The sequence below is a fragment of the Odontomachus brunneus genome, unplaced genomic scaffold (assembly GCF_010583005.1).
Source record: "Odontomachus brunneus isolate Ranch 3 - 2012 unplaced genomic scaffold, Obru_v1 Obru_scaffold_021, whole genome shotgun sequence".
Classification (NCBI taxonomy): domain Eukaryota; kingdom Metazoa; phylum Arthropoda; class Insecta; order Hymenoptera; family Formicidae; genus Odontomachus; species Odontomachus brunneus.
The window spans coordinates 1144441-1169316 of record NW_022639471.1 but is presented as its reverse complement, the minus strand read 5'-3'; the positions used below and the strand labels follow the sequence as shown (position 1 = coordinate 1169316).

Sequence of the window (24876 nt, the reverse complement as noted above, 5' to 3'; positions counted from 1 at the left end):
AGAGAGAGAGAGAGAGAGAGAGAGAGAGAGAGAGAATAGAAAGGAGGAAGGGAGGGAGGGAATTTCACGAGCCATAAAAATTAACGTTACACCGCGTGCTTATAATGGAACTCGCGGCCGCGGCTAGGCCGCGGCGATTTGTCGAGAGTTACGACTCTCATTGGGTGTCCGACATCGACTTAACTTTGCATAAAATTACCACGGGACGATTAATCGGACCGAGGAACGTTTATGCGGCTTCTCGTCGCGGAATCGCGACGGGAAAGGGGGATAATAAAGGCGAGTGAAGAGGCGATGCATTTATCGTGCACTCGGGAGCAAATCGATACGCCGAATACTCCATTTACAAGAGCCGAACCTTAGTCTTTTCGCGTTTTATCACAAGAATACCTTTTACGCGTACTCGGCACATTTTTCAGGATCAGAGATTAAAACCCGTGTGAACAGTCGTTATTTGAAACTTGGCTCACGTGAGATATTCGAAGTTGAATTTAGAGTTAGATTTGAATTCTTTCATACGATGCGAGACTTTTTCAGTTTGAATTGTATGATATTATATGTGTCATTATATTTGCGACTCAACTGACACACGTATCTAATTCTAAGGCCTATGTTAATAGGCCATAGTCGTTATTTGAAACTTGTTTCACGTGAGATGATATAAATTTAGATCTATATTAATAACTGCCGCCTAAGTCTTGTGTTATGCGAGATACTTAGACTTTTATTCAAAATCAAACCTGAATTTTTCAGTTGAATTGTGATAAATGTTACATTTATATCTGTAATCGAGTGATTCAACCGAAAAATTTGCATCTACCTCTGAACTGAAATCTGAGCATCTCGCTCGAGACGAGTTTCAAGTAATGACTATTAATACGAACCCGAGTATCTCATTCAAGACAAATTTAAGGACCATTTATAAAGGTCCAAAACGTTATGTTAGAGTCTCACTTTGTCAACCGAATCCTTATCTCATAACGTAGTGGCTCAGAAAAATTCGTGAAAACTGTCTTCCAGTCACTGGCGCGTTAAGCGCTGATTATCCAATATAATCGATTCCGCGCGCGTTCCGCTCAACTCCCGAATTTCCGGCGGTTGCTCCAGATACGAGTTATCGGCTTCATAATTAACGGCGTCCCCGACAGCCGCGTTTCGGGGCAACGTAGAGATGCGTCGTGCACGGAATCGCTGTATCGGCAGGAAACTTCGGCGCGGAGAAGTTCGTCCAGGCCGCAACTAAGTCGGGCCGATAATACAGCGGCACGGTGCGTGGAATACGAACAGCGCGTGTGACAACAATAGCGTAGCCCGCGACATCTCCAGCCTGTGATATACAAAACGTTAATCGAGCGAACGAAATATTCTAATTGGATGCGTGGAGCGCCTGAGAACCCAGTGTGGATCAAGATATAATTTGGAACAGTCGCCCAAAATAGACTTGTTCGAGTAAGATCAGTCCAAAACCTCTTTGCGAGATCTTTGCAAATGCATTTCGGCAACGATTGCACCCCGATTTCGATCTCGATTCGTTTTGGCAGTTGTTCTCGTGCCAAGACACTTACCGCGTCTGATGCATAATCCGCCACTGGAGACAACAATGAAGCCATGATGTTGTCGCTCGCCGGGTGGTTGAGGGTGTGTAAGTAAAGGAAGGGTGGCGCGCGCGCGCGCGCGCGAAGAAGAACCGAGAGAGACTCGACTGCGAAAAGGGCGAAGTGAGGGTGGCCAGGAAGGTTTCTCTCAGTGAGATCTGGTGGAGGGAGGGTACCGCGTAGGCAGACGGAGAACTGTCAGCAAACTGCATTTACCATTGTTACTTCAAAGACTCGCTCGGCATTGTGCCCGCCGCCTAAACCCAACTTTCCTTAACGATCCTGCGGGTTCGCGCTCCCGTGTTTTCCCTAAATACGACGAAACTACGGAGATAAGCCGAAACCAGTTAAGGCGTCACGTGAACCCCTTCAACCTACCCACCCAACCGTCCCCCTTGGCGTCGCCGCCTCGCCAGGAATCGTTTAATCTTGGCGAAAGGAGGCAGGACGAAGTAGCGCGAAGAGTTTGCTAACTCCTCTCGTCCGTATATACCCGAAATCGCGCACCCTCCGTCGCTCCTATGATCTTCTTCGGGCGGTTCGTGCCGACACTTGATCGTTTTCGCGCGAAGCAACGCGTGCGCATGACCCACTGTCTTTAACACCGTAGTGAGAGACGAAAGTTTCGCGGAGGAACGCGCTGTGCCGTCGCGAGCTCGCCGTTGTTGTTCTTGAGGGCCATACCGTTGTTGTTCCGCGCCGGAGCCGAAACGTCACGTAAAAAAGTCGAGTCCAAGTTGGAGTAAATGTTTAGCTCTCGAGCACTACTTTTCCACCTTTTGTCATGAACAATAACAGATGTTGCGTTTGATTTGTGCGAAGGAGCCCGCTCGTGAAGCCCTCCTCCTCCTCCTCTTTTTCTCTCTTCTCTCTCACTTTCGTTTATATCAATATCTCGTTTATATCATATTTTAGTTTATTGTACTTTATTTTATATATTTTATGTAAATTTGTTTTCTTTTCCTTTTCGTACTGCAACTACGAAACATTGAGAAGATCTACCTTGAGAAAAAAATATTTGGTACCTGTAACTATAATCACATAGAGAAACAATTATTATAGATTACGTTGAAGAAAATCATTTTTGTATCAAGTTCTACCAGAATGCTAGTGACAATAATCTTATATACATGTTACTACAAAAAAATACGCTTGGAGTCACAAATAATTATAATTTTAGTTAGATGAGCCATTTTTTCTCTCAGTGTAGTCCCAGGGCGTCTAACAAGCATCACTTTGTCCATCTACTTGTTTCTCCCTTCCTTTCCTCTTTCTTTTCAGCTTAAAGACAAACTAATAAAACGGAAAATAAATACACACGAGTAAGTAGAAGGGAATGTCCTGTTTTAAATTAACGAAATCGCCGGACGAGCGGATTCGCCGGGTTACGATCGCGCGTCGGTTTTACTCCCGATCGTAACTTCCAGCGCGAAAGTTCCGCGGAACGAGCGCGCGTCGTTAAATTAAACGCCCGTACAATCGGCACGCGCATAATGGCGGACGTTCGATGGAAATCGACCGTGTGATAACCTTCTCGCGTTGCGTCTCGCAACGGTTGCGGCCGCTGTCGCTTCGCTGCAGTCTCGCTTAGCCGACAAAATGGAGGGTAAGCGGCGGTAACAGAAGCGAAGTACAAAGTGTACGCCGTACGTCGGGACGGGTCTCGCTTGAAAAGCTCGACGGCTCTCGCGTTTCTTTTCGCGATTCGCATTCAGCCGGCTCGCCGGCCTTCACGTTTGCGGCACGACGCGCATTCAGGTCGGGACCGGCACAGATTCTTTTCGCAGAGATTTTTCCGATACGGCGAACTTCATTATGCCCTGCGCTACCATCGCTAGCCGAGTTTCCCTTTGCCCTTTCGCGACCACGCTGCCTGTCATTCCGTGCGCGTTCTCGTGAGCGTGCGTGTGGATAAGTACGCTTTGATGCTATTTTCCTGATTTACAGTGGGAATCGTACTTTCCCCGGTCGTTTCATGCCGTTCCCAGAGAAGGGGGTGGGGCTGCAACTCTCCGCTTCGTCCTTCGCAACGGCCAAGCCGGATTAAGCGATACCGTTTTGTCGACGATTGTCAAGATTTCCGCGCGATACGATATCTCCGTATGCGCGCCCGCGCTCGCACGCAAATCAGTTTACGGCTGCTGAGTTGCTGAGTGCGCGCTTCTGTGAAAAGTGCAGCCGGTAAAAAGGGAAGCCAGTGGTCATTCTCGAGTCGAGAACGCGCGCGATTCGAGCTTCCGCGGGTCGTTGAGCTCGAAAACCTCGAAAAGCGCGCTTCAACGTTTTCTGCATGGGAGTATAGTGGCGTGTGCTGTATGTATCGCGATAAATGCGGCTGAATAGGACGGCGCGTCTGCTCCGGGAAATGCTCAGGATGGGGATTTCTTCGGGGTCGTTTGTTATCGCGATGCCTGCATATAAAGCGTGTTTCGCGTGAACGATACAAAATTCCACCGATTACGCTAACGGCGGAGATTAAATTGTCGAGTTCTCTGCGGCCGAACGGCAGCTCGGCGACTCGGCGTAGGGTTAATTGCCCGTTCGAGGGAGGGTAGGGCGGCGAGAAGGAGGGTCGCTAAGAAATTCGAGTGGATGCCGAGGCTCTCGCCGTGACTTGGCACGCGAACGTGTCGGAGGTGGCGAGATTACGCTGCGAGAGGACGACGGCGTTACATTACGCGCCGTTTCGCCGCCCTTTCGTCGCGCGATCACGCTCGCGCGTTTAGGATTCGGCGCGCGCGCGTCCCCCGCGATATTATCCGGGGGTAATTAAATTAGTCGCCGCTGGAAATTGAATTATTTCGAGCCGCGATGTGTGTAGGGTTCGCGCACTCACTCCCCCTCCCCTCTCCCCCTCCTCGCTCGTTCTCTCGCGCCGGCATACAAAGTGCCGGCGAGATTTCGGAGGTAGCGGCCCGACGCCCCGATCGACGTCCGCGTGTTAATTAGATAGCCGACGTCGATGGCCGATAATTATGCGACGGCCTTTAACGAGATATTGGAGTCGTTCGGCCGTCCTTTTGTTCCCGTGTCCGGGCTGTTCCGCGCGCGCGCGCGCACCTCAGGGGGATGATTTTCCTAGGGAATTATGTCGATGTTAAGCGCCTCGCCTTTGTCAGCCGCGCGATCGATATCGATCGTTTGAGGAGATGCGTGTCGTCGACGCGATAAAATCGAGATAAAGTCGATGCTATGCTTCTCGGCGCGCTCTCTCGTGGGAATTAGACGATAGAGCCGGTAATGGTGTCGTTTAACCCGGAAAGATCGTACTTTCGGCCATAAAATAAATTTTCAGCGTCGCGCGTTTGATGACAATTCCGACAATTTCCCAGTCGAAATTCTGTCTCCACGTGGACCCTGTTCTATTCTGTCGCACTTTTAAGACATCTTACGTGAAATCAAAATTTAGATTAAGGTTGCGTGCTCTCTTAACCCTAGATTACACACTTATTTTTCGCATATATAGACACTGGGGACCCCAGCTACTTTTTTATTATAACTCCGGTAAAAATCACAGTATTTTGACTTTTTTTTCCCGATTGTTAATAGATTTATAAATACATATATTTATTAAGAATTAGAATTAAATCATAATAAGCATCATATAATAAAGACGTGTTGAAACATTAGAATTACTCATAAATGCAAAGGAAACGTCATTTTACCGTAATAGCTTGAATAACGCATATCTTTTTTGGTAATAGAGATAATCGAAAAATGTTTTTAGATTTTGAAAGGGCATTTCAAGGTACAAAAAAAATCGTCGCTTAAATATTGAAATGTTATCGTGAAAATTGCAAGGCTCCAAAATTGACGATTTTTCATATTTCTATTTTCTGGCATTTTCTGGTATAAGAGTTAGGATTTTTGTTAAAAAATACATAATTAATAACTTTTAATGCATGTGAAACAGAAAAAGAAAAACGTCAATAATTTAAAAGCGGCAAATAACATTCACTCAACAAGGCAATATCATTTTGGGCGTTTAGTCCGTGTGTTTCTGTCTCCCAATAAAAATTAGTTCTTTTTTTACATTACTTATTTAATCTAACATTTTTTAGAGTGTATATTTATACTATGAACTCGAATAAAATTAATTACAAAATATACTTACTTGCAAAAAAGTTACATGAAGTACACACTGGGATCTGGGAAACCCCGGGCTTACTTTACGTGTGAATTACCACAAAACCGACAGACAATTGACTGGTCCGACAGTTACTATCTGCAGAGGAGACTTCACATTTCTTTTATACGGCGGTTGTATTCTCTTTACTTATTCTCTCTACTAATACTAGAGTTTCAAACTTTGCCCGGGGTCTCGGAGACCCCAGTGTGTATACCTAGGGTTAAAATGAATCAGTCAAATATCACTGAAAACAGTGAATATACACTGATTTGCAGTTATAAGTACAGCACTGAAAGTGCTCAGTGCTATACTTATAACTGATATCAGTGACTATTCACTGATTCACTTTAAGAGAGCGTCGAACGGCAAAAATTATTTCACGTAAGTCTTGATATTTTTTTCTTTTTTTTTAACTGTGAAACGTTTTTGTTAACTGTGAAAAAAGATTTGCGATTTTCAAAAGTACTCCGACGCTACAATCGCTCGCACACCATGCGAGGGATATAACAGGCGCGACAGCGAGCTCGTTACTCTTTTTTTCCTCCTCCGGGCCGATGAAAATTACCCGAGTTTCCGCCGTGTGTCCTCGCGAAAGGGTGGAACTACACATCGGTATTAAATGATCCCTCTCGCTCCGCTTGTCCGACGAACTGCGTACAGGTCGAAATAAGGTTCGCGCGCCGTGTTCCCGATCTAAATTGCAAAATGGAGATTCCTCCCCCGATCGTGTGTGCGAAAGAGTCTCCCTATTCGCGTGGAGCACAAAAGAGTTCGTGCGTGATTTATCGGATGCGCGGCGACTCTTCGCGCGCCCGCGCGAACAAATGTGTCGCCCTTCGTTTGTTTTGTCGGGTAGAGCTGTGCGAACATACGTGTCTCTGTTCTCTTCTTTAATTCTTCCTTAATTGACTTACTTGTTTTCGACATTGCCCAACTATTAGGGGCTGAGCATAATAAAAGGAATAAGAAACATGGAACAGAGAATAAGGAATAAGGAATACTGAAAACAAGAAATAACCTTATTCCTCTGTTCCTTTATTCTGCGTCGATAAATTAAGTTTTATATTTTAATATTGAACTGTCCTTTATTCTCTGTGTTTCCTGTTCTCTATTCTCGATTCCCTATTCCTTATTCCTTTTATTCAGCTCCTTATTCTTTATTCTCATTTTAATTATCATCATATCCAGAAAAATCTCATTCTTAGCGAAATTATGTTATGTATAGCCTTAAGAGAATTCTCTAAAAACTAAAAGAAAGATATTCTAATATCCTTAAAGTCAGAGGAATTTCGTTTTTTTTCCTGCAGTACAAGCTCTGTTTCTTAATAGAAATTCCTTCTAGTAAGAGAATATTCAGCTTGAAATAAGGATATTCCTCTTGATTAATAAATTTATTCTTTATAAATTCATTCGCGCGTAATTATTTATATATAAAATTACTTTATATATACAATTTATTCTATTCAAATAAAAGAGTTTGAATTTAAGTAAATGTTAAAGTACCTATCAAATAAATATTTGCCCATTTTTAGACATTTCCTCTATCTTAATGTAGCGAACGCGTTAAATGACTGTCAAACGGCCGCCGAACCAATGGCGATGACTCTTATCGAATCCTCGCCGGTGACGGCGGCGGAGCAAGATTGACTTCGCACAGCTGTTCATACCGGCCGATAAATATTGCAATACGGCGAGCAATTTCGTAATATCTCGCTCTAACTGATCCGTATCGCGCAGCCGTTGCGAGCGCGCTTCCATCTCGCACTTGGACAGTTCAATTACCGAGGCTGATGCTACGCGACTACCGGCCGCCCCTCACTCTTCGCTCGGCGAAGAACATTTTCCCTCATACTAACTATGCCGAGGGGATTCGCGAGGTAATCACCCCTTCCGTTCATCCCGCGGCGAGATGCACAGATATCGATAATGAATACAGGCTGTTGCGGGCAGACCACGCGGCGAGTGGAGCAAAAAATATTTACGCATCTCAATTTTTCTTCTTGACGTAATGTTGTCCCGAGAAATAGATGAGAGGATCGCGCGGATATTTCCTTGTAACTCCCGTCGGGTCTCGCCTTTGGATTACACTGGTCAACAGCTAGTTCGCGTCAGAGATAAAAGTCATCAATTCGTACTAATTTCTACCTGCTGCATTCAAATTAGCAAGTATAATGTTCCATTGCTGAAAGTTTTAGAGATGCGCTATAGTGGAGATTTTTACATATTTTTCTTCAAGATTAATATTATTTTTATGTTTAACAAATTTTGCAGAAATATGCCAATGTTTTATTCTTATGTCAGGACGGTTTATTAAAGGTTAAATAATTTCCATGCGTGAATTTGTTTTAATTTAAAACTAAATTTTTTTATTATTTTCTTGTTCTCACTGAAAGAAAAAAATTAACTAACTAAAATTATTTTTGGTTTTAACCATATTTTTGGTTTCGACCATATTTTTTATTTCAACCATATTTTTTATAATAAGATAGTAATAATAAGATAATAAGATAATAATTTGCATGGTTATTATTATTAACATTATAATAGAATTTAATAAAAAATAGTTTTCTCGACCATAATTTATAACAATTATTTCTCGACATGATTATAGTCACAGATAACAAATATCTTTTTCAGTGCAAGATGTTTGAATTGTGAAAAAAATATAGCGGAAATATGCTCGACGCAAACAAAAATTGCTGTCCAATATGATCTAATCAATTTATAATTTAAAAAATTGATCGAACGCGGGGAAATAAATACGGAAATAATGAAACGCGAATAATTTCTCTATTTACTGCAAATCTTTTAACGTGATTGGCACCGAGAAAATCAAGTGTGTCGTTGCGTCATTTATATCGAGTCGTAATTTGAAAAACCTCGGAAACAAGCGAACAAATATGCGGATGATAAATCGCGAACACTGAGAGTCTTGCTACGTGCAAAAATTGATCGGTATCGTCGGAATCGTGATCGTCGTTGTTCCTCGATGAACCGCGACTTTAAGGGCACTTCGCCTTCAAGATTCTTCAGCCTGACGTTTCTCGTTCGGCGCGGGAAGCGGCCATGGTTTCTCGCGTCTTAAATCGCGGCTTATCTCGGGAACACGATTGCGTTAGTAATAATTATAATTCACGCCGACGGAGCCGACGTCGCGTTAAGGTCCCATTACGCGGATCTAACGACGATCTTATCGGGGCGTCGTATAACAGGCGACGCAGTAGGGAATTCAGCGGCAAATCTGCCTCGTCGAATCACCCCCGATTTTCGCGTCGCGACGCACCCCGCTCGGTGATACCGCGGCGCGATCGTTACTTGTGTAGAAAAGCAGCCCTCGCTGTTAAATCGAGACTCTTTTTGCTCATCGTATCTCTCTCGCCGAGACGGTTTCGCGGCGTCGCAACGGCCCTCAAAATACGCGCTACCTTCCCACTGATTGACAGTTGTTGTGTTCGTGTTAATACACACTTCCCTCGACATATCTCCCGACTGTCGGGCGGCAAAATCACCGCGGCAGAGCATCATACTTTCCAAAACAGACATTCTTCTATGTCCTCGTCGTGCGCGGCCGCGACCGTTGTGCACGAAGTCGTAATCCATTATTGCCGACGTGAGCCGTAACCACCGCTATTCGTCTACGTAAATCCGAAAGAATGGCCGCGGTTGCGACATTAGACACGCTCACTCTCCCGACAACTTTTTCAGAGCCCCGAAACGGACGAAATGTTTCCCATTATCGCGATGGATTCGCGAAGGGCGCGCGCGCGCTACGCCACGGCGCTCGTATGCAAAGTTTCCGTGCCCGATGAAATTCGGGCGCCGTTATGTAGATTTCGCATCCACTATTCCCGTCCTCCCCTGCCCCTCCGCCCGGCTTTACCCTTCTCCCCCGTTCGCTCTGCGCCGTTGGCAACCCCCGGACGGATTTATGTTTTCGGTATTGCGCGCTGAATCGCTGATTTACGACGTACGGCCGCGTACGTTTAATCTATAATCCAATTTGCTTTTCGTCACCGCGAACCGGGACGTCCGAACGATTAGAGGCACGCGACGTGATTGGAATATTTTTTACCTTCTCCCCGCGGATGCATTTTCCGCACGTCGTTTCTTCTTGCTCCACTTTTTCCCCTTTAATGCGCCGCATTAATTACGTCGTTCCGCAACGCCATCATGCGTCACGATGATATAAGTGAGTAGTATGCATGACTTTGGCAGGAGATTAAAATGTCCGCGTCTCGCTGAGGTATCTTTCGAAGGAACTCCCAGCCGATCTCTTTTACGTAATTAATTACTGCGAACATCGTGTAATTGCATTAACACGCATTATGTCAGTTTTAAGACTGTTGGTTCCTCCCTCGGCTCGCGCGCGGAACTCTTGACTGATGACGTCAGAAGCGAGAAGACACGTTTCAAATGAAAAGATATCGGAGAACACTTCAGATCACTCTTCTTGAGTATACTTGGTAAATGCTCTGAAAACTACCATTTTCTCTCAACAGTCAATAAATAGCCGTAAAATTGACACGCAGCTCTTTCCTGTTTAATCCGTCTTTCCTCATCACTTGCTCACGTCAATTTTACGGCTATTTATTGACCGTCAAGGGAAACGGATATTTTTCGGTGAATTTTACAAGTACATCGAGTAAGAAAACATCTAAGAAATAAAAAATATTTATACGTTTGATCAATTTGAAATAACATCTTTACTTAGGTCTAAATTTTCTTATTTAAATAAATAATTCGTGAAAACGTGAGGAAAACGTTTTTTTATTTAAAAAATATTTTATATTAGTACCGATATGCATGTTATTAGTTACACCGTCGAATAAATATTGTTCATTTCTTAGATATTCTTCTTCTTAGTACATATTCAAGCGACCCGAGATGTCTGAAATGTCTGAGATGTCTGAGATGTTTGAGATTAATTCAAATATCTTTCTGCTTGAAAATGGCACGCAGAAATTTGCAGTATGTCATTTCTTGTCGCCTCTGACGTCACGATCCAACATGGCCAACGTACGACGAGTACAGGCACAGGAGCCTTACGAGAACGAACGGGAAAAAGCAACAACATATCGTCGATGTAACTCGGCGTGACACAGTTGTTCCGATATCGGATAAGCGATTGATCGATCGACCTTGCTTCTCGATATTCGTGACTTCGAGCGTACACGCGATTGACAAACATGGCCGGACAGATTTCCCGACATCGAGTTAATTTCAATCCTCTTTAAAGTAATGAGGAACGCGGTGGAAGAGGGGGGGTGGGGTGAGATGCTAATAAGTACAGCAGCAGCAGGTGGCAACGTCACGTGTCTCCTCGTTCGTTAAGTCAATATCGGACTTTTGCCGGAGAAAGCTGGCCTGCCGTTCGATCGTAAGTCCCGTCTCTCTCTTTCTCTCTCTCGCACTCGTTTCTCTTAGCAAGTTTTCCGACCGTCGCTAACTTCCGCAGAATTTTACGTCGTCGTCCTCGTCCTCGTCGTCGAACGCCGACTGCGCCGCTACCGATCGAAAAGTTCCCGGCGAGTTTAGTAACTCCGACGCGACGTTACTATCGAAAATGTGTTACCCGTTAGCGGAACGCTCGAGAAATACTTACGGAACTTTTCCGTCCCGGAAGCAGTTTTCTCCGCTGTGCCGTCGCCGCTACCGTCGTCGCCGTTACCGCGATAGTTCGTCCGATCGCGGTGATGGATACCGGTATCCATTACCGCGACAGTTCGCGACGCACCTAGCGTGGCACGCGTAATCTGCGGCGGGCATATGCACCTGTTTCCCTGTGGGCGAGGCGGAGCCAAGTTTTTTAGCTCGTGTTTAGCTCTTATCGCGGCCGAAGGTGGGTCAAAGTGTTAATTCATCGGCTCTCTCGTCCGCGCTCATTCGAGCCCCGGATTCTGACAGATAAAGTCCGTTACGTTCGGAAAGTTGTCCGGGCGGAAAGTTACTTATCGCCGGCGAACTTGCCATCGGAACCGGAAAGTTATCCTTCATTATTCGCGAGTGTTTTGAAACAGTAGTCAATTAAACTTAAACGAATTTCATCGAACTTCTCGGCCTCCTTCTTCTTCTCCCTTTCTCTCTCTCTCTCACTCTCACAATTTCCATTTCTCGCTGTCTGCCGTAACTCGCGCGGTATCCTAATTACCTCCGTATCGTTCCAGTTATGCTTTTCCTGTCTCCCTCCGCTGTCCTCTCCTTTTACCAAGCCACTTTCGCGTCGAGTAAAAGTCATATGAAAATTGGCAATCGATTTGATATTTCTTCAGTATTAATAATCGATACTTGAAATAATCTTCAGTATTAATAATCGTTACTTGAAACTCGCTTCAGGTGAGACACTCAGAGTACTTCAGTTGTACTTCAGAGTTAGACCCGAGTTTCTCAGCTGAATCGCGACTGCAAATTTAACGTCACATATAATTCAAATAAAAAACTCATTTAATTCTAAATTTAGATTTGAATATTTACGTAGAACAAGTTTCAAGTAACGACTATTAATACGAGCCAAAGTAACTTGCAACTAAAGTTAATTTAATGACTACACGAGATAATGTGACATTTCTGGATTATTGATTTTTTCGACAATAACAAATAACGAATGAATGCATTGCATACTCGTAACTACTTACCATCCGGATGCCTAAAGCTGTAATATCCAGGTATAGAAATATCCAGGATATATTGACAGCACTACTTCGTTATGACTCGACCATCGATTTCTGCGTTAGAGAAGGAACATTGGGAGATTGGACGAGAATCGGGTGCGTAGTACACCTCGTTATGCGTAAATGTAACATTTATTCGGCATAAATTATGACGATAGATACATAGATTAGGTATAGATACAAAATGAATTGACTGTAGACAGGACTGTAGTGAAAATACATCAAACACCCGCGCTTCCCTCGTTCCGTATCGCTGCACTCGCGCTGCGAGGATGACACCTGCATCCTGCGTCTCTCTGTCGCCGACCTCTCTGTCTCGGCTGCTCGGAATTATTTTGATTGAATTCGCGACTTCCGCGCGCGCGCTCCACTCGGTCGGTCGGTCGGTCGGTCGGTCGGGGGGAACGAAGGAGTCGCGGTCAACTGATTATCTCTGTCGCTCGTTTTACAGACGTGGGCGCGGAGAGGATGCTCGAAGGAGCGTCCTCCACTTTCTCGAGCGACATCCTCTCCGGCGCACTCGCGCGATTAACGGCGTGCAACAGCGAGAGTGAAGCGCATCGTGCTCTCTTGCGACGCGATAAATGCTACACAGAGAAAACGGTTGGCCCACACATAAGTCTGCTTGTGCCAACCAGATTCAGCAGTAAAATACGGAACAACGAATTATGTGGTTGCTGCAACCGCAAAGCAATTGCTGGCTTACAGCGACGATATCTGGTTGCTCCAACCAGGAGCACGTACCCACACTGAAAAAAAGGATTTTGTTGTCGAGACGAAAATTCGGTTCACACCGCGGCGTAATTTGGTTAAAACCAAATGTTTGGTAATCGCGAGGAAAACATTTAATCGCCGCTCTGAAGGCTTTACTTTACAAATAAAAACATGGTAATGCCAACAAAATCATATGTACCAAGTTCCAAATATAAAAATGATTTTTTCGGTGTACAATAAAAATGTCGACCTAACTGATTTCTAGCTGCCACGTCCAGATTACACACAACTACAGTTGAAGTATACCCCAAAGTAATTGGCTTATTATACAGTAATTTCACATTATATTTAATTTATAGTAATTTCACATTACTATCGCGCAAAGATCACTAGGTTGATGCGACTATGTCGCAACTGAATTATTTTTGGTTATGCATATCTTCTTTTTTTCCAGTGCAGTCTCGAAGTTTACGAAGCTTACTGAACGTTCCTCCTGTCGTTGGAGACAATCAGCGCGATTGATACCTTCATGAATCTTAACAAATCGCGATTTATATCCTGAGATCGTCGAGCCCTTTTTGATATTCCCTAGAGATCGAGTCTCCGTGGAGCCCCTCTTAATCGTGCCGCCCGTCCTCGCAGAGGTATCTCGCAGAGAGCCTATTTATTCGGCCGCAATCAATGCGTGCGATCGATATCCTCTCATTAGCCGAAGAGCCGCTGTTGAACGCCCTTTCGTCGCGCGTATCTACATTCGCGCGGCGTTACCGCGCTCGTTAAGCCTACGGCCTAATCGATTAATTAGACGTTACGTTAAACGAATGTATGTGTGTATGTGTGTGTGTGTGTGTTGTTGTTGTTATGTATGTGCGTTTACGCATTGACGGTGGATCGCAAAGAGACCTTAGGAGCTATCGCGCTAATGGCTTTGATTTTCAGAGGGGAGCCGGCGGCTGCACGCCTCCCCTCGCTCCGCTCAGAGAGATTTGATTCTCAATCAAACGCGAAAAACAGTGAGCAATCGTTCGCGGACGCGCGCGAGAATCGAGACCGGCGTGAAATTCGGTGGGTGCAATTTTTCGCGCTAAAGCTGCGGCATAAACGCAGTGTCGGCCGCGGAACAATCGCGACGTTTTCACTTCGATGAATTTCAGATCGCATCCCCGGCATCCAGTGGCAGGGTTTATCTTCCGAGGATTACTGGAGAAGTGAGTTTTGTTTTGTCGGCTATAGATGCGTTGCACAATTCATCGCGAGAGAAGAAAAACACACCAAAAAAAGAGACTATCGCGATCCTTGCGCTACTGATTGTGTCTCGCGAATCGATCGTTGCAACTGAATGTTCAGACTTAAAATAACTGACGACACTTCGTCAGCAACGCGATCCGTGAATGAAGGGAGAGAGCGGACGCTTAGATATTATTTTAGAATAGCAGTGGGATCCTTAATTGAATAGAGAATGGCAGCATCGATCTCGGAGCTCTCGGGACAGCTCACAGCATCGTGAAAATTGCGCCTGGGAAATGGTCGTTCTGATCTCTCTGACGACTCGTGTCGCGCTCGCACGACGCGCGGCGCGAGCCACGATGAGTCGCGGAAACCGCATATATTTGTATCGGGGCTTGCGCTCTGTTTTTCACTCGTGAATCCGTATTTCTGAATACACGTCGCCTTGTATCCCGGTCTCCGGCGCCGCCGGGATCATTTCCGCGTGTTTCTACGCCAGCGAAAAAACCTTCCCCACTCGGTTTCAATTCCCGCCGCGGATAGAACGCCTAGGGACCGATCGATGTCTCGATCAACGAAATCGCACGCTAGTACTCTCTGGGATTTAGCACCAGATAAAAAAATAAAGCCCGCCCCGTCGCGGGACGGAGAGGCGCGCGATCGTGAATTTCGACTATTTCGAGGAAAGGAAAGAGAGAGAGACGCGAACGCGGAACCCAACGGCGTGCAAAATATCGTGTCTTTATCACTAAATATATCGCCGCATATATAACCTACATATATGTATATATAATATATAATATTTATATATATATTTTTTTTATATAATATGTGTTTCGAGTACAATATGAACCGATTTTTTTTTTACCGATTAATGAGAATCACAGCCATAGCTTTGAATACGAATGTTTCGTTCGTATTTTTCTTCTTTCTTGCCTTCTCTTCCTCCTCTAAAACCAGTGCAATGCCGTAATCCGTTTGGCGTTTGTTACAAGGATACATCTCTTCTTAGTTTCTCTTCGCTACTCGCTATGTGACTACACACATCGATTACAACGAGACGCGGATGCGACAGTCGATTGTTCGCAGAATTAACGAGACATAATTCAGACTTGCGTTTGTTTTTTTCCGGATCCTTCTGTTTTGTAACTGTTGACGCCGCGGATAATCTACCAGACAAATGGGAACGTATCGTTTATCTCTTGTTACCGCTCGCGATGCTAGCGCGCGAAATAAAAGTCGGAAAGCCACAGGAAAACATATCGCGACGTAACATAAATACGGGCCGCTACTTCAGACCTTCGGTGTTACCGAAATGGACGTCGTTATTAGCAAAGTTTTACACCGTCGCGCAGTTAGGATACGGTAAACGCCGAGGCCATGCTCGTTGCAAGCCAGCTATAAATTATGGCAATTGCCATCTTGGATTCAAGTTCGCGCTAATGGCCTCTCGTGTCCTTAGCGTTCGCCATATCTAAATGCGACATTGTCAGAAACCGTCCCTTAAACGTTGGAGACAAGACAGAGGATGGACTGAATTTACCTGTACATAATTCCCGAGGTCCACTTTAAGCGACTAAGTTCATTGTACATTTTGGACTCGGTCCTTCCAGCGTGAGCTCTTCGTGCGGTCTCGACCGTGCGCGAGTCGCACGAGTCTCAGCCGGTGACGTCGAGCCCGACTGTCGCATCCGGACGAAAATCACCGCCGGTCCGTCGCGACTGTCGACGCCCGCGACGCCATTCGGAGGCCGCGAGATCGCGAGTCGAGGATCTTTGCCGCCTAGAAAAAATAAAATTTGCCGGTCGACGTTCGCGTGAGCGGCGAAGATTCGACTGGCGATCTAACGAGAGCGGGAGAGAGACAGGGGCCAGATAAGGTGGAGAAGAGAGAAGGAGAAGAGCAGGATAAGAGACGCCCTGAGAGCGGCTCGGAGAGGAACGGAGCGGAGCGCAAAGCGGAGCGTCGACGGCGTCGCGACGCCCGGCGATGAGACACGACGACGACGACGACCATCGATTTCACTACGACCACTACTTGGCGTGTCTACGTTTACATTCTCGCTATATCTCGAAGATAGGGCACGGCCCGCTACCTCCTCCGCATCCGGATCGCCGCGATCGATTTTGATTCTGCCTCTCCTGGATGAAACGAAACACGCGCTCCCTCTCGCCGGAGCATGCGGCACCGATGTCCAAATGAGTGGATTCAGCACTAGCGCTCAGTGAATTTTCGTATCCGATTGATTTGTACCTTTAGATCTTGATGAAATTCGGAAGGTACACACCATCCGGCACAAAATCTCATTGAGCGTTCACTGACCCTGACTTAAAGCTTCAACATTTGTTCCGATCTATCCAAAATCTGTTTAAAAATGTTATGCAGGTGTATGATTTTTTACTATAACATTATTGTGACTATACTTGAGTATCTTTTATATTATATATCAAAGTGACGAGATTATTACAAATTTTGTGATAATTTATATTACAATTTGAGTATAATCCAGTTTTATAAAAAGCATTGCAAAAAGCGATGTAATTTCAACGCGATTTTCACTACAATATTTTCTCGTGCAGTCGACTTTTTACTTGAGCGAGAGATGAAGTGAGCACAAAGTCACCTCAATTTGCCAATTAGAGAGATATCCCCGAGGGTATAATTATACAAAAATATAAGTATATTCTTGTTTTGCGGGCTTGAAACACGCTTGACTGATTCGATGCAATTACGGACGATCCGAGTGCGACGGAGTAGCGCGACGCGATAAGATAGACTAGAGACCCGTTGTGCAGCTGACGAAGATAGGAGTACTCCGTTTCAGATTCGAAGAAAGCGTGCATCAGTGGGTCTAGACTACGGCTAAGTAGTTAGGAGGGACCGTGATATCGGACGTACGTATTCACTTAAATCATCCTAAAAGGCTATAGAAGACTACCCCGAAAAGTGGAGGACGCGACCGCTATCGTTTTAGGCGAGACAGTAATGTTATTTTGCCGAGGGATGAACCGAGGAGAGGAAAAGAAAGAGAGAGAGAGAGAGAGAGAGAGACTCTCGCGAGTCGAGTGCGAGCAGATTAATACGCGTGTCGTACCAGTAATATGCCGAAATAACGACGTCGGTCAAACCGTGTCCCAAATTCGAGCTATCACGCTCCGTCTGGCGTGCAAAAATTTAATCGCGCATTTCCCGCATATCTTGCGTCTTGTGAATGAAAATTCCGTCTCGGTCAAACTAAGACGAGGAAGAATCGCACGGTCAGCGACGATGTGCACTGAGAAAGAAATACTTGAACATTTATTCGTGGGATATGAAGTTTACTTCGGTGAGAAATAAATTTTCATAATATTTACATCTTAATTACAAATACAATAAATTATTACGTAAATTTATTGTTATTGTATAATTATTATGTAAATTAAATATAATTATAATTTTTGTAATATAGTTTGTTTTGGCGAGATAAACTCTTGTTCTACAGTAAATTTGAAAATATTCCTTTCTCAGTGGGTATATTGAGGAAACGATGCTTGACAATTTACCTGCGGGATATAAGTTTATATTCACAGGAATAAACTTTGTTTCGCGAGAGTAAACCTTATTTCGCTGAAATAAACCTCATATCACGCAGAGAAATTTTCAAGTATTTTTTTCTCGATGTAGGGAATGTAGTTGGAAAGTGAGATTCGGTTTCTTGCGATTTGAAAATTCACTCCGGTGTTTTCGCGAAGGAGACGCTCGAGACTGCGAAAATCCAGGGTGAGATCTTCGCCATTCGTGCGCGCGGAAACGATAGATCGCGACCATCCGTTGGTTTTTCTCGAAAACGTCGTCACGCACGATCGCGCTTCGGCTGGCCGAAGATACTCGTCCCGTTTCGCAAAAAGCGTGAAGTGATTTCGGCCGTAAAGGCCACTGGGTGTATCGAATGTCCGCGATTCGCCGTGGGGCTTAGCGATCGTAGATCGGCATCCCGGCGACGTCGAAAGAACGTTATAAAGCGTCGGCTATGAATCTTAAAAGCCAGGAAGCGATGCAAGACGTCTCGTCTGGGCGACGAGGACGCGACTCCTCTCCGCCTGACGGGCGCCGGAAATTCGCCGTTGTTGAATTTAGGAGCCGCGGCGTCGTAAAACGGAAGCGCGCGCGCGCGCTGCCGAGGCTGCTCGCCAAGTAAGACGTGCCGAACGGTGGCGTGCACCATGTTTTTCGAGGTAATAACCTTTCGGCGACGCGGTAACGGAATTTATAGTGCGACAACTCGCTCGTCGCGATTTCGCGAAACGCCAGGGCTCGCATCGGCTCGCGAGAACTCTCTCGGACACGCGAATCCCTCGGCTAATCGGCCGCTATCGAGAACAGTTCAACTACGACGGGCGGTCCGTGCTAGATCTAAGGACTAGATCGGCTAGAAGAAGCGCCACGAGTGCTAATCTAATAAACTACAACATCAACGTGGTTCTCGCGAAAAGTTCATCTACTCTCGCGGAACGTGTATGTGTGTGTGTGTGTGTGTGTGTGTGTGTGTCTCGGTGCGCGGTACGTGTGTGCGCGTACATGTGTGTATTTGCAAATGTGTACGTGTATATGAGAGTTGTGTTTTCACAATATATATGTATGTACATGCAGCGGTATGCTATCTTATCGATCCTCTACGCGATTTTCGCAATCCAAGTAACGTGGCTAATAATAACGAACGTAATTCTGCCATACACACACGCACATGCATGCACCACACACACGCACCGATGGCAAAGTACGAGCACAATAAACCCTCGTTAGAGCAAATTCGGAGGAACTCGAAACAGTTCATCGTAGAGGAGGATTTGTAGTGGAGGAGATGGTGGATTTTCGAACTAACGAGACTTTACCGTGTCATGAGCAACATCGGTTCACAGAATTATTCCCCCTCCTGCCTGCAATCCCCCGGCATTTTTTATCCCGACACGTTGATCAGATTCGCACGAAGATTGCCGGGAGAAGCGACAAACCTTGAGCCACCCTTGAATTGCGAGAAAACGCTAAACCCTGTAACACGTAACTCCACCAACGGGAGGAGGAATCCGATTGGATTCGATCGCCCACACTCGCGCGAAATTCGAGAAAAGCGTCGCAACGCAAAGAAATATTCAAACGGTAAGCCGCGAGATCTTTTCTCTCCTTATATTATATACGTAACCCTTTCAGTATCCCCGCGTATTACACTCTCTCCGAGAGACTTATAAATTATTGAACTAACATTCGTTGATGCGACGAGAGTTCTTGAGAGGATTGAAAATAGAATTATCGTAAATTTTTCATCGAGAATGTCGATCTATTCGATACTGAAAGGATCAGTCGAACGAATTTTCCATCTCATCTCGGTGACTGTCTAGCAGGTATCACCGACGAAAATAATCTACGACAGAATTTCACCCAACACGCTCGGGTGCACCGTGTTTTACCTTCTATATATAGTGAAACTCAACACAGCGCGATATTCTAATATCGAATGCGTGAAACGACTCAACCTCCTCTTGCGCTCTATTGCACGTAATTATCCATTTGGCATTAGGTAATTCCTTGAGCAAAAGCGGAAGAGATTCTCATCGAGGACTCTAGGGGTAGTTACGAACGACGAGTTTGTTTTATCGGTAGAACTTTTCTCGCGACCGCTCGTTCGCTACCGGTTTTCCGCGACGACGGCAGGCGAGGAAACGTCTCGTGCAGAAACACCTCCGCGATTAGTATTCGCGGTAGAAATTCGCGTCCCGAATCGCGCGACGCAACGGCGATAACGTCGATGATATCGCTGGGCGCGCAAAGCAAATCTGATCGAATGACCAAACGCAAATCACATCTCTTTTACCGTGAAACAACGACGAATAAATAAATTATTCGGAGAACACGCAACATAACTCCAAAACACAACTTTAAAACGTAACTTTAAGGGCAGGTTTTGGCCTAGATAGTAAAAAAATAGGAGGTTTTTAACAAATAAAAAATTAAAGAATTAATAATTGAAGTTTTTACAAATCTTTTTCAGAGAAATGTATAAAAATATTAATATAAAATTTTGATTGTTTGCTGCTTTTATCGTTGTTTTATGTATGAAAATTTAAAAAAAATTGAAATTCTCCATCTAGTTTTTTTGTGCTGGGTGCAATATCGCCGGACGCCTCCAAATTTGATGTGCAACATTACAGTTCGTGTAATAACCGGAAACAAATGGGACCAGAAAATTGGAAAACTGTACTAAATTTGTTGGAGGGCCTTTCTTTGTTTTATGCAGAAAGTTGAAATTTAACAAAATGAGGGTATATAAAAATTACGGACTACATTTTTCCTCTCTCTTTCTTTTTCATTTGATGTCCCCGATAGTAGTAATACTAGTCTAGGGAAAATTTGTCAAAATATCTAGGTTCATTCTTCAGTAAATTTAATATAGTTTTTAAATTTTCTCGTCCCATTTATTTCAAATTGTTACACGAACTGTAATGTCGCCCGTCAGTTAAAGGCATCTGGCGACGCTGCACCCAACACAAAGTCCTGAATGAAATTTCAATTTTTTCGTTAAATAATTTTTGTCTACTTAAAATAATGATAAATAATATGGCTAAAATCCTATATCGACATCGTTATTTATCCCTTTGAAAAAAATTGTTAAAATTGCTCCTATTTTTCGGCTATCTAAAGCAGGACCTCCCTTAATCTTAACTAATGCATAATCGACATTTGACGTTCTTAACACAAGTGTAACACGAGAGGACTCGTCGAGTCCGATTTTCCACCTTTCCGAAATCCTCGGGATTTCCTGTCCGACTCTACTTTTTCGGAGCCACTTTACGTCCCGAACGAACGATCAGCGATCACCACTCGTTAGATCATCGGGATACATCGTGACTGGCATCGTGAGCGACTTCCTACTCTTTAGCAAAAATAAGTATCGTGTAAAGGTTACAACACCGGTTCACGATGATCCTGTAAAGGTAAAAGAGGGAAAGAGAGAGAGAGAGAGCGAGTAAGTGAGCGAGAGAAAGAGAGGGACACACAGAGGCTCTCTCTTTCTCTCTCGCTTTGTTGTTGTATGTCCAGCCAGTGCAGCGAGACTCTCTCGCGGGCTTTCTTTCTTCGAGCGGCGTCGGCGGTGGCTCAAAGAAAGGGGCGCGTAACAAGCTTTGAAATACCTTGTAAGCCGGCTACACGCTACAGCTATACTGCCTATAAAGCCAGTGCCAGGCGAAACGATATTTATAACCGACCCTGCCTGCCTGCCTGACGGCCACCACCGCCGTCATATGAAATTCTCCGGGCGTGCCCTCAAACGCAAAATGCAATACATACAAAATGTAATTATACTTGAAATTCCAACGAGATGCTCGCGCGAACGCGCTATCCGGGATTTCCTCGTAGATCAACGGCGCTGCTCTGTGTCATTCCGCGTGGTGCGGGCGAAATTGGCTGACATTTGCGCGCGAGGATCCAGGAAACGTGGTTTCTCTAAATTTTTATTTGCACTGCGAATTTTATCGTGCAACGTGGCGAGAAATGGCACGTGCGAGTGCCCCATTTCGTCGCCGTTGGCGCGAACGGCGAGCACAAAAGGCCGAGAGACATCTCAATCTCCCGGGTTTCCTTTCGGACGTCTTTTGGGCGATTACACGTTCGACTGGACGTTCGCGGGGCCGGCCCACATCGTTTCGCCGAGGCATCGGCTTCTCCGCGCGTGTTCCCGCGCTCTGACTCTCGTAGTAATTCTCAGGTACAGTGCTCTCGTCAACGATGGCTTCGAATTGGCACAATAACTCTAGCCTAGGCAGTTGAGCGCCGAGTGAATTCACGCCGAGAGAAGAGAAGCCTTAACTCGCTATACATAATCGCTTACTAATTACACACGCGCGAATCTCGACGAGGCGGTCGTCGATGCGTCGATCGATGAGAAGCAGTGTACCTTTTGGGGGGAGAGGAGGGGAGCGAGGGGAGGAGGAGCGCTGCGATTTTGGGTTATCGCCGACGAACTTGCAGACTTACGTGCTAGTACTTTGGTGTACAGTTTCCCGCCTCTCGACCAGCGTCTCTCGCCTCTCTGTACTGTTATAATCACGCTTGTGACTGCATGCGTCGCTTGTTAGCGCTTTTATTTAACAACTAATTAATTCGACCTAAATTACGGACTATCTTTGGACGTTTGGCTGTCGCGTGTGCAGGGAGGCTGCTACTCGCGGCTTTGGTAGATATCATACACACGTTCGTTCCTCCCCGACGATCCTTCGACCTTTCTTACCTTCCGCTCCGTCTCGTCGTCGAGTCCGCTGTCCAGGTTCCAGGTCTTTCTCGTTCGCGAAAATCTCCGATTTCGAACTCGTAGCTCTCGAGTGCGGGAACGGCTCGCTTCGAGAGATCCCGAGCGATCGGGAACACACCGTGCGATCCGCCAGTCCGCCAACTCGGCCTTAACGCGAGAGAGAGAGAGAGAGAGAGAGAGAGAGAGAGAGAGAGAGAGAAAATCGCACAAGTTACATGTGTGGCAGCGACTTAAGAAAAGAAATATTAACTCGAGGGAAAAACATTTATCCTGTTGGCGAATCAGGTCTCAATATCCACCTTTTACCCGTTATCTACTCCGTCTTAACTTACACTCTTTCGTTCACCTACCGCACCTGTGGATCTCTCGTAACCGCGGGCTGATGTTGATTCTACGTAAATTAAGACCCCTTCCTTCACACTCTATCTTGATTATCTCCTTATGAGTCTCCTGCGCCAGGGGAAGGTAGATAACGCTTCATAGTGTTTCTCCAACACCCCGTTCCACTAGCCTTCCTCCTGCCTATCTCTACGTCTCTCCTTCGCCTCTCGCAGCGATCCAGTTGATGCTTTTTATATTCGCGTGCGCTATTTCGCGGTTTTACCTTCCTCTTTGAGGAATATATCGCTAATTCAACCGGCGACTTGGCGGTCTGACGTTACGCAGGTGTGTGCCCGAGCGGTTCTCGATCGCGATTGATCGTCGTGCGCGATCCTCTTCGTCGAGGACGCGTCCGACGTCGCGTCTAGAGCTGCGAAGTCCTCTCGGCCGGGAGTCTGGGGATTCCCGGGAGTCCGCGAGAGCGAAATAAGCCCCGCGAAAAGAGCCGCTCCTTCCCGACACGTTCATCGAGCGACCTGGAACGCCGCGCGGACGCACTTTCCCGCGCGACGCGTAACACGCGGCCGACGCACACGCGCGCGAAAGTGCATCCCTTTTGCCGGCGACGCTTGCCCCTACGTGTAATGCTCGCAGTCCCCACACTCCGAGAGCGTGGGTGTGGACGGACACTAGGTGGGATTCGGGTCCTCGTACGCCTTCTCGTAGTCTCGCCGCCGTATCACCGCGAAGTGGGTCATCTGGAAGGAGTTGGTCTTCTTGCAGCCGCGCTCCAGCGTGCCCGTCATGCTGTAGCCCATGTTGAAATCGCTCGACGAGACGTTCGACGTCAGGTACAGCTGCGGGCAGACAGAGAGAGAGCAACAGATCGATAACGATATTACAACCATGCTCGCACGCGCGCTCACACACACACACACACACACACACACACACACACACACACGTGTACGCGCGCGCACGATGACACGTAGGAGAGCTCCCGTGCTCTTTCCCGTTACACCCTTCTTCTTACTTCGTGCGATTTATTATCCTTTTTCGCTTTTTTGTCTCTCAAGTATAGAGTGTAAAAGTATACACGCCATGAAATTACTCTGACGACATTTTTTTCCAAGTACCACCCATTCGCGCGATATTTTGTTTCCTTCTTGAAACGTGCGCGAGTTGAATATGTATATGTGTGTCTGTCTTGTTTGCTGGTCTGTATGTGTGTGTAGGTGCGCGCGCGCGCACGTGTGTTACGTGTGTTTATAACTACGAATGAACCAGCACCGCGAAAGAAATTGCTCCCAAATTTGTCCGCGCTAATTAAACCGTCTCGGTGGTCCTCGGCAAATTCACGGTTAAAAATAGCCCGGTAGCCGGCGGCAGTTTTCGCGACTGGTGGAATTAAATATATCTAGAACACGGTGATGCGTCGCGGGCGAGGGCGACTCCTGCGGGACATGATCGCGCGAGCGGACGATCAGGTGATTCTCGCGTCGATTCAAACCAACCGACCGAGCGAGCGAACGACGGTGTGTCCACACGCTTGTTCTTTATGCGGACTGGTCCCTCCCCATCAAAATTGCACGCGACAGCTATGGTTGGCTGTTTGGCGTGTTACTGTCTGACAGCAGCCGGCCCGGCTCGGCAACCTACTGGTACACATTTGCGCGCGACTGCATTCGGCGACACATAGGGGTTGCAGCACACCAACCCACCCACCTATCTACCTATCTACCTAGCTACCTACCTACCTAGCTACCCACCGCCGCAGCTTTCGCGTTTTAGTGCCGTCGTAAAATCCCGCACGCCAACTATATGGCTCCCCCGCCGGCGCACAATGGCATCCACTTTAGCATTTGGTAGGTACGCGACGATGTCCGGGTCTCTCTCTCTCTCTCTCTCTCTCTCTCTCTCTCTCTCTCTCTCTCTCT

General features: G+C 46.1%; 2 protein-coding genes across 3 annotated transcripts in view; one reads left to right on the top strand and one right to left on the bottom strand.

Annotated features, from left to right (window-relative positions):
• Positions 1 to 24876, top strand: part of LOC116842134 (ATPase family AAA domain-containing protein 1-B-like) — a 188467-nt gene that overhangs the window by 42514 nt on the left and 121077 nt on the right.
• The window catches only part of LOC116842133, a 59912-nt gene continuing 47541 nt past the window's right edge, over positions 12506 to 24876 (bottom strand). For both annotated transcript variants that reach the window (XM_032810885.1, XM_032810886.1), the window contains exon 5: positions 12506 to 23796. In XM_032810885.1, the coding sequence (XP_032666776.1) occupies positions 23629 to 23796 (168 nt within the window). In that variant the 3' untranslated portion in view covers positions 12506 to 23628. The remainder of the gene's footprint in view (positions 23797 to 24876) is intronic.